The sequence below is a fragment of the Ranitomeya imitator genome, chromosome 10 (assembly GCF_032444005.1).
Source record: "Ranitomeya imitator isolate aRanImi1 chromosome 10, aRanImi1.pri, whole genome shotgun sequence".
In the NCBI taxonomy this organism is placed as follows: domain Eukaryota; kingdom Metazoa; phylum Chordata; class Amphibia; order Anura; family Dendrobatidae; genus Ranitomeya; species Ranitomeya imitator.
The window spans coordinates 139,232,057-139,242,772 of record NC_091291.1 but is presented as its reverse complement, the minus strand read 5'-3'; the positions used below and the strand labels follow the sequence as shown (position 1 = coordinate 139,242,772).

The 10,716-nt window shown below is 45.8% G+C and overlaps 1 protein-coding gene across 8 annotated transcripts in view; it reads left to right on the top strand.

The window, feature by feature from the left end:
- The window catches only part of KIF1B (kinesin family member 1B), a 133,355-nt gene that overhangs the window by 19,286 nt on the left and 103,353 nt on the right, over positions 1-10,716 (top strand). For all 8 annotated transcript variants that reach the window (XM_069741699.1, XM_069741697.1, XM_069741693.1 and 5 more), the window contains exon 2: positions 4,978-5,171. In XM_069741699.1, coding sequence (XP_069597800.1) covers positions 5,066-5,171 — 106 coding nt within the window. In that variant the 5' untranslated portion in view covers positions 4,978-5,065. The remainder of the gene's footprint in view (positions 1-4,977; positions 5,172-10,716) is intronic.

Sequence of the window (10,716 nt, the reverse complement as noted above, 5' to 3'; positions counted from 1 at the left end):
GTAAACCTTCTACCAGATCATTAATGAATATGTTGAAGAGAACAGGTCCCAATACTGACCCCTGCGGTACCCCACTGGTCACAGCGACCCAGTTAGAGACTATACCATTTATAACCACCCTCTGCTTTCTATCACTAAGCCAGTTACTAACCCATTTACACACATTTTCCCCCAGACCAAGCATTCTCATTTTGTGTACCAACCTCTTGTGCGGCACGGTATCAAACGCTTTGGAAAAATCGAGATATACCACGTCCAATGACTCACCGTGGTCCAGTCTATAGCTTACCTCTTCATAAAAACTGATTAGATTGGTTTGACAGGAGCGATTTCTCATAAACCCATGCTGATATGGAGTTAAACAGTTATTCTCATTGAGATAATCCAGAATAACATCCCTCAGAAACCCTTCAAATATTTTACCAACAATAGAGGTTAGACTTACTGGCCTATAATTTCCAGGTTCACTTTTAGAGCCCTTTTTGAATATTGGCACCACATTTGCTATGCGCCAATCCTGCGGAACAGACCCTGTCGCTATAGAGTCACTAAAAATAAGAAATAATGGTTTATCTATTACATTACTTAGTTCTCTTAGTACTCGTGGGTGTATGCCATCCGGACCCGGAGATTTATCTATTTTAATCTTATTTAGCCGGTTTCGCACCTCTTCTTGGGTTAGATTGGTGACCCTTAATATAGGGTTTTCATTGTTTCTTGGGATTTCACCTAGCATTTCATTTTCCACCGTGAATACCGTGGAGAAGAAGGTGTTTAATATGTTAGCTTTTTCCTCGTCATCTACAACCATTCTTTCCTCACTATTTTTTAAGGGGCCTACATTTTCAGTTTTTATTCTTTTACTATTAATATAGTTGAAGAACAGTTTGGGATTAGTTTTACTCTCCTTAGCAATGTGCTTCTCTGTTTCCTTTTTGGCAGCTTTAATTAGTTTTTTAGATAAAGTATTTTTCTCCCTATAGTTTTTTAGAGCTTCAGTGGTGCCATCCTGCTTTAGTAGTGCAAATGCTTTCTTTTTACTGTTAATTGCCTGCCTTACTTCTTTGTTTAGCCACATTGGGTTTTTCCTATTTCTAGTCCTTTTATTCCCACAAGGTATAAACCGCTTACACTGCCTATTTAGGATGTTCTTAAACATTTCCCATTTATTATCTGTATTCTTATTTCTGAGGATATTGTCCCAGTCTACCAGATTAAGGGCATCTCTAAGCTGGTCAAACTTTGCCTTCCTAAAGTTCAATGTTTTTGTGACTCCCTGACAAGTCCCCCTAGTGAAAGACAGGTGAAACTGCACAATATTGTGGTCGCTATTTCCTAAATGCCCAACCACCTGCAGATTTGTTATTCTGTCAGGTCTATTAGATAGTATTAGGTCTAAAAGTGCTGCTCCTCTGGTTGGATTCTGCACCAATTGTGAAAGATAATTTTTCTTGGTTATTAGCAGAAACCTGTTGCCTTTATGGGTTTCACAGGTTTCTGTTTCCCAGTTAATATCCGGGTAGTTAAAGTCCCCCATAACCAGGACCTCATTATGGGTTGCAGCTTCATCTATCTGCTTTAGAAGTAGACTTTCCATGGTTTCTGTTATATTTGGGGGTTTGTAACAGACCCCAATGAGAATTTTGTTACCATTTTTCCCTCCATGAATTTCGACCCATATGGACTCGACATCCTCATTCCCTTCGCTAATATCCTCCCTTAAAGTGGACTTTAGACAAGACTTTACATAGAGACAAACCCCTCCTCCTCTCCGATTTTTACGATCCTTTCTAAACAGACTGTAACCCTGTAAGTTAACTGCCCAGTCATAGCTTTCATCTAACCATGTCTCGGTTATTCCCACTATGTCAAAGTTACCTGTAGATATTTCTGCTTCTAGTTCTTCCATCTTGTTTGTCAGGCTTCTGGCGTTTGCGAGCATGCAGTTTAGAGGATTTTGTTTTGTTCCAATCTCCTCACTGTGGATTGTTTTAGAAATGTTCTTACCTCCCTTCTGAGTATGTTTTCTTGGGTCGTCTTTGTTCGAGTCTAATGTTTTTCTTCCCGTCCCCTCTTCTTCTAGTTTAACGCCCTCCTGATGAGTGTAGCGAGTCTTCTGGCGAATGTGTGTTTCCCAGGTTTGTTGAGGTGTAGTCCGTCTCTGGCGAGGAGTCCATCATACCAGTAATTCACACCGTGGTCCAGGAATCCAAATCCTTGTTGTCTGCACCATCGTCTTAGCCAGTTGTTTGCATCAAGGATCCTGTTCCATCTCCTGGTGCCATGCCCGTCTACTGGAAGGATAGAAGAAAAAACTACCTGTGCATCCAGTTCCTTTACTTTCTTCCCCAACTCTTCAAAGTCCTTGCAGATTGTCGGTAGGTCCTTCCTTGCCGTGTCATTGGTGCCAACATGTATCAGAAGAAATTGGTGGACGTCCTTGGAGCTGAAGAGCTTTGGTATCCTATCGGTCACATCCTTGATCATCGCACCTGGAAGGCAGCATACTTCTCTTGCAGTTATGTCCGGTCTGCAGATGGCTGCTTCTGTGCCTCTCAGTAGTGAGTCTCCCACCACCACCACTCTTCGTTGCTTCTTGGCTGTACTTTTTGCTGTCACTTGTTGCTGTGTGCCCTTTTCTTTTTTGCTTGCTGGTATTGCTTCATTCTTAGGTGTGCCATCTTCATCCTCTACAAAGATTTGATATCGGTTCTTCAGTTGTGTGGTTGGTGATTTCTCCATGGTCTTCTTGCTTCTTGACTTGTCAGTGATATGAGGCTACAAACAGGAAGTGATGTGTGCATCAGGAAAGTGCGTCCCACTTCCCATCCCTGCTATATTGGGTGAGGACCGATGTTTTGGCTCAGGGGCCCAGGAGCTCTGGGCTTTGCAGTGGTGGCCGTACTGGTGGTGGCCCGGCTCTCGCCCGAGCTATTGACCTGTGACATGATATGCTGCCGGTGTTCCTGGGACTCCCAGTATGTGACATGTTATGCTGCCGGTGTTCCTGCCGACTCCCAGTATGTGACATCTTATGCTGCCGGTGATCTTGCCGACTCCCAGTATGTGACATGTTATGCTGCCGGTGTTCCTGCCGGCTCCCAGTATGTGACATGTTATGCTGCCGGTGTTCCTGGGACTTCCAGTATGTGACATGTTATGCTGCCGGTGTTCCTGCCGACTCCCAGTATGTGACATGTTATGCTGCCGGTGTTCCTGCCGGCTCCCAGTATGTGACATGTTATGCTGCCGGTGTTCCTGCCGACTCCCAGTATGTGACATGTTATGCTGCCGGTGTTCCTGCCGGCTCCCAGTATGTGACATGTTATGCTGCCGGTGTTCCTGCCGACTCCCAGTATGTGACATGTTATGCTGCCGGTGTTCCTGGGACTCCCAGTATGTGACATGTTCTGCTGCCGGTGTTCCTGCCGACTCCCAGTATGTGACATGTTATGCTGCCTGTGTTCCTGGGACTCCCAGTATGTGACATGTTATGCTGCCGGTGTTCCTGCCGGCTCCCAGTATGTGACATGTTATGCTGCCGGTGTTCCTGGGACTCCCAGTATGTGACATGTTATGCTGCCGGTGTTCCTGCCGGCTCCCAGTATGTGACATGTTATGCTGCCGGTGTTCCTGCCGACTCCCAGTATGTGACATGTTCTGCTGCCGGTGTTCCTGGGACTCCCAGTATGTGACATGTTATGCTGCCGGTGTTCCTGGGACTCCCAGTATGTGACATGTTATGCTGCCGGTGTTCCTGGGACTCCCAGTATGTGACATGTTATGCTGCCGGTGTTCCTGGGACTCCCAGTATGTGACATGTTCTGCTGCCTGTGTTCCTCGGACTCCCAGTATGTGACATGTTATGCTGCCGGTGTTCCTGGGACTCCCAGTATGTGACATGTTCTGCTGCCGGTGTTCCTCGGACTCCCAGTATGTGACATGTTATGCTGCCGGTGTTCCTGGGACTCCCAGTATGTGACATGTTATGCTGCCGGTGTTCCTGGGACTCCCAGTATGTGACATGTTATGCTGCCGGTGTTCCTGGGACTCCCAGTATGTGACATGTTCTGCTGCCTGTGTTCCTCGGACTCCCAGTATGTGACATGTTATGCTGCCGGTGTTCCTGGGACTCCCAGTATGTGACATGTTCTGCTGCCGGTGTTCCTCGGACTCCCAGTATGTGACATGTTATGCTGCCGGTGTTCCTGGGACTCCCAGTATGTGACATGTTCTGCTGCCGGTGTTCCTCGGACTCCCAGTATGTGACATGTTATGCTGCCGGTGTTCCTGGGACTCCCAGTATGTGACATGTTCTGCTGCCGGTGTTCCTGGGACTCCCAGTATGTGACATGTTCTGCTGCCTGTGTTCCTCGGACTCCCAGTATGTGACATGTTATGCTGCCGGTGTTCCTGGGACTCCCAGTATGTGACATGTTCTGCTGCCGGTGTTCCTCGGACTCCCAGTATGTGACATGTTATGCTGCCGGTGTTCCTGGGACTCCCAGTATGTGACATGTTCTGCTGCCGGTGTTCCTCGGACTCCCAGTATGTGACATGTTATGCTGCCGGTGTTCCTGGGACTCCCAGTATGTGACATGTTCTGCTGCCGGTGTTCCTGGGACTCCCAGTATGTGACATGTTCTGCTGCCGGTGTTCCTGGGACTCCCAGTATGTGACATGTTATGCTGCCGGTGTTCCTGGGACTCCCAGTATGTGACATGTTCTGCTGCCTGTGTTCCTCGGACTCCCAGTATGCGCTGAGTCAGGTCCATGGCTGCTGGATATGGATTTAGGTGTCTGTCCTGTGTACAGTTTTTTTTGTTTTTTTTTTTAACCCCCTGTTTGCCTATAGCTGGCGCTTGATGTCAGACTCCTCCATAGATCCGCTGCGGTGCGGAGCGTTGTTACCGGCTTGTTATAATGTTGTTCACTTTTCTATTATTAACATCACATTGATTGTTTTTTGTTTTCCAGAATGAGGACCTGAGATTTATCACCTCCCCCCGCCCCAACAGATTTTCTATTCTTTTATACATTTGGCACGTCCCTCCCTCGGACCACCATGTCTGGCGCTTCTGTGAAAGTGGCCGTTCGGGTTCGCCCCTTCAACACAAGGGAACTCAGCAAAGAATCAAAATGCATTATCCAGATGCAGGGAAATTCAACCAGTAAGTATCAGCGTTGCCTCCATACATGTGCCTTATTTTGGGGGGCTGCTGAGGTGACATGATCTGCAGGAGCTGCGAAGGTGGGAGGTGTACAGGTGTCCACTGCTGAGCTCCACTTTACAGTTTATGTATAGATAAGATGTGCACAACTAGTTGACAAGCTCAGTAAATGCATTACTTTATTACAGTCCAGAGCTGCGCTCATAGTATCATAGTAATTTTATTTATCTAGCGCCAACATATTCCACAGCACTTTACAATTACCGGTAAGCGGGGGTTTGTACAGACAATAGAGATATTAAAAGTGATACATAATTACCAGTTACAGGAGGAGTGAGGGTCCTGCTGCTCGTCATCTACAATCTATAAGGAAATGGGTGGGATCAGTAATGTATGTACACAGTGACTGCACCAGCAGAATAGTGAGTGCAGCTCTGGAGTATAATACAGGATGTAACTCAGGATCAGTAATGTAATGTATATACACAGTGACTGCACCAGCAGAATAGTGAGTGCAGCTCTGGAGTATAATACAGGATGTAACTCAGGGTCAGTAATGTAATGTATATACACAGTGACTGCACCAGCAGAATAGTGAGTGCAGCTCTGGAGTATAATACAGGATGTAACTCAGGATCAGTAATGTAATGTATGTACACAGTGACTGCACCAGCAGAATAGTGAGTGCAGCTCTGGAGTATAATACAGGATGTAACTCAGGATCAGTAATGTAATGTATATACACAGTGACTGCACCAGCAGAATAGTGAGTGCAGCTCTGGAGTATAATACAGGATGTAACTCAGGATCAGTAATGTAATGTATGTTCACAGTGACTGCACCAGCAGAATAGTGAGTGCAGCTCTGGGGTATAATACAGGATGTAACTCAGGATCAGTACTGTAATGTATGTACACAGAGACTGCACCAGCAGAATAGTGAGCGCAGCTCTGGGGTATAATACAGGATATAACTCAGGATCAGGAATGTAATGTATGTACACAGTGACTGCACCAGCAGAATAGTGAGTGCAGCTTTGGAGTATAATACAGGATGTAACTCAGGATCAGTAATGTATGTACACAGTGACTGCACCAGCAGAATAGTGAGTGCAGCTCTGGGTTATAATACAGGATGTAACTCAGGGTCAGTAATGTAATGTATGTACACAGTGACTGCACCAGCAGAATAGAGAGCGCAGCTCTGGGGTATAATACAGGATGTAACTCAGGATCAGTAATGTAATGTATGTACACAGTGACTGCACCAGCAGAATAGTGAGTGCAGCTCTGGAGTATAATACAGAATGTAACTCAGGATCAGTAATGTAATGTACGTTCACAGTGACTGCACCAGCAGAATAGTGAGTGCAGCTCTGGAGTATAATATAGGATAAGTAATGTATTCACATTGACTATAATAGTTCATCAGATATCCTCTCCCTTCCCAGGAGGTAATGCCTTGGTGGAGGATTACCGCTCGTCCCTGTGTCCCTCAGCTTTTAGGATGTCCGTTGTCTGTGTCCGGTTACCTGTTCAGCATGCAGCCTGCATACTCCCTGCAGTTCTCAGGCTCTCTGAATGTTCCCGTCTCCTCCCTGCCCTGGGTGATTGTCATTAGATCGGTCACAGACAAGTAACCGCATGCAAACCACACAGAACACAGGGGCAGCACGGCCCGGACTCCCTCCGTCTTTTGGGGTCAGTAATGTCTGACCTGACTTTTGTTACAAAGTCAAAATGTATCATTGGAACAGAAAGAAACAAATGGCATGAGCAGCGTTTAATTGTGTATCAGACTTCAACCGGTAAGATAGCGCAGACCAGGACGGCGCTTTAAGGGGGTCTGCACAGGCTGTAGGGTCGTGGTGCGGTGTGTGCTGGAGTTTTCTTGGTTACCGTGGGTTATATGGTTTTTTTTCCTCTTAATGAATGCATTTTCACATGCTCTCACGTAGTTGAGTGAATCGGGGACTTGTAGAGCAAGCGCTCGCAGTGTGAGGGTTGTTATTCTATACAGTCCTGCTCATCGTTATTGGCACCCATGAAGTGTAAGTACATAATGTGGGATATCTCCTGAAAAAATGAATTAAGTGAAAGTCTTTTTGTGCCGAGCACTCGTGCTAAATACAAAAGTGCAGATGATAAACAATAATTAAAACAAAACAATGGGAGATAAAAGTATAACCTAAATCTGCTGTGACCCTGGTATTGGCCCCTTTACATTACATTAGTACGGAAACACATTGTGACTCGCCTGCGGTAAATCACAAATGAGAATCACCTGTGTTTGATTGTCGCTGCCCATGTGACATGAATTAGCCAATGAATGAAGACTTCAGTGTTATAAAAAGCCACAATGTAGGCCCTGTTCGTTTGTCACAATGGTGAAGACATAGGAGCTGTCTGAGGACATTAGAACTATTATTAGCAAACACAAGACTTCCAAAGGGTAGAAGACCACCTCCAAAGATCTTGGTATCTGAGTTTCAACACTGCACAATGTTATTAAAATGTTTGCCTCCCTGGACATGGGAGAAAGCGGAAAATTGACAAGAGAGGTCCTCAAAGGTTGATGCAAATGGTGAAAGAACACCATAGCAAACATCCAAAGACTCGAAGGCCAACCTGGAACAGTTGGAGTCATGGTTTCAACAAGTACCGTAAGCTGTACACTAAACCTACCAGAGCTTTATGGGCAAAGGCCAAGGAAGAAACCATTGCTGAAGAAAAGACCTTAAAAGTAACAACTGATTTTTGCCAAAGAGTACCTTGACAAACCACAATCCTTCTGGGAAAATGTTCTGTGGACAGATGAAGCAAAAATAGCTTTTTGGCAAAGCATCAGTTTATTTACAGACGGCACAATGAAGCTTATATGGAAAAGAACACCCTACCAACAGTTAAGCATGGTGGAGGATCCATAATACTGTGGGGTTTCTTTTCTGTGTCTCGTACTGGAGGCCTTCACCATGTAGCACAGGAATCATGAAAACGGAGAATTATCAAGAGATTTTAGAGCGAAATGCCCTACCCAGTGTAAGAAAACTTGATTTGAGTCAAAGATCATGGGTTCTCCAACAAGACAATGACCCAAAGTACACATCTAAAAGTACACAGGAATGGTTGAAAAGAAAACATGGACTCTTTTAAAATGGCCGGTAAGGAGTCCTGACCTCAATCCCATTGAAAATCTTTGGGGGTGAACTGAAATCTGCTATTGGGAAAAAGAACCCTGCAAACATTCAAGAGCTTGAACAAACTGCAAAGGAAAAGTGGGAGAAAATACCAGTGAGAAGGACAAGAAGCTTATAGATGGCTGCAAGAAACCTCTGGAGGCTGTCCTCAGTGCCAAAGGGTGTGCAACCGAGTATTAATTAGGGCCTTTATTGCTGCACATGTAGTTTATTCTGTTTCTTCTTTGAAATTGCAACATGTAAGTTGAGAAACAATGTTTTATTGTTGTATTACTTTGGATCAGTAATAACAAATCTTGAGGATAGAACTATGGTACATTTCCATTTATTTCTGAAGATATTGTACAGTCTATGAAAACAATGAAGGGTGCCAGTAATGGTGGGCAGGACTGTGTCTGATGCATTAGCTCATAAGAGGTTGCTGGCAGTTTTGCCATTTCCCGTTTATAGTTTCTCGCTTTCTTCTGGAAGATGCGTTCTTGTGTACAGCAGCACAGAGCATTTTAGCTTGGCTCGATCCATGTGGCCTGATGTGAGTGGGCCATATACTTAAAGGATTATTACTTTATTTTCATGCAACTCTTTTGTAAAAAGTGTGACCTTTCATTGTATACAGCTCCTAAGCAGAACTTTGTATCTCCATCGTTGTGTGCAGTTTTTTATATTTAGGTTATGAAACCGAGGCGGGAGACAGAGCGAAGAAACACATGATGGCAGAATCGGACCACATGGTGTATGTCTGTCACCATTGAGACCCTTAGGTCTGCGTGGGAGCTGCGTATACGGCCTAACCCACTTTTTTTTTTTTTTTCTGTCTGGGACCTTCCAGCCAAGTAAAGCTTTATGGTTGACTAGATGGTAGCCCGATTCGAACTTATTGGGTATTCTAGAATATGTATGTAGTTTTATTTATGAAGATTTTAGAATAATACATTGGATACACAGGATTCGGCCGGCCGCGACAAATTAGCGAAGCGTGGTTCAAATCCCGCGCCAATTTGCCGGACTGCGCCTGTCGCTGATTGTTTGCGACCGGCCGCGTAGTATATATCACAGCCACGTAGTATATAGCACAGCCCATGTAGTATATAGCACAGCCCACGTAGTATATAGCACAGCCCACGTAGTATATAGCACAGCCCACGTAGTATATAGCACAGCCCACGCAGTATATTACCCAGCCCACGCAGTATATTGCCCAGCCCACGCAGTATATAGCACAGCCCACGCAGTATATTGCCCAGGCCACATAGTATATAGCACAGCCCACACAGTATATAGCACAGCCCACGTAGTATATTGCCCAGACACGTAGGTATATAACACTGCCCACGCAGTATATAGCAATGTCGGCACCATATCCCTGTTAAAAAAAAGAATTAAAATAAAAAATAGTTATATACTCACCCTCCGTTGGCCCCCGGATCGAAGCAGTTACCGACGCTCCTCGCGCGCTCCGGTCTGAAGAGTGCATTGCGGTCTCGCGAGATGACGTAGCGGTCTGCGACATCATCTCGCGAGACAGCAATGCATGGAGCGGTCACCGGGGCGTCGCGAGGAGCGGGAAAGGCCTGTTCCTGATCCGGGGGGCCGACGGACGGTGAGTATATAACGATTTTTTATTTTTTTTTAACATTAGATCTTTTTACTATTGATTCTACATAGGCAGCATGAATAGTAAAACGTTGGTCACACAGGGTTAATAGCAGCGTTAACCGAGTGCGTTACACCACGGTCAACGCTGCCATTAACCCTGTGTGAGCGCTGACTGGAGGGGAGTACGGAGCGGGCACTGACTGCGGGGAGGAAGGAGCGGCCATGTTGCCGCTGGACTGTGCCCGTCGCTGATTGGTCGTGGCTGTTTTGCCATGACCAATCAGCGACTTGGATTTCCATAACAGACAGAGGCCGCGACCAATGAATATCAGACAGACAGAGACGGAAGTGACCCTTAGACAATTATATAGTAGATGTCCCCACAGCAAGTATCAGGAGAGGAGGTTGGACATGTTTGGATTTCAGCATGTCCGATCCTGTTTGTTTTTCTTTTCTGTTTGTGGGCGATAAGTCTTTCGAGGAGTTCTGTGCAGCGATGTACTCCCCTCTCCCCATTTAGATCATATACATGCGTGGTCCGTGTAAGTGAGCTTGTGTGTCCGTGCCGTGTGTCCGTGCCGTGTGTCCGTGCCGTGTGTCCGTGCCGTGTGTCCGTGCCGTGTGTCCGTGCCGTGTGTCCGAGCTGTCAATCTTCAGGGGCACAAGCAAGTCACCGAGAGCAGGAGAGCGCTGCACTTTACTGCATCAATTTCATAGGCGGCAGATATCGTATCAATCCAGCCACAAAGGGAT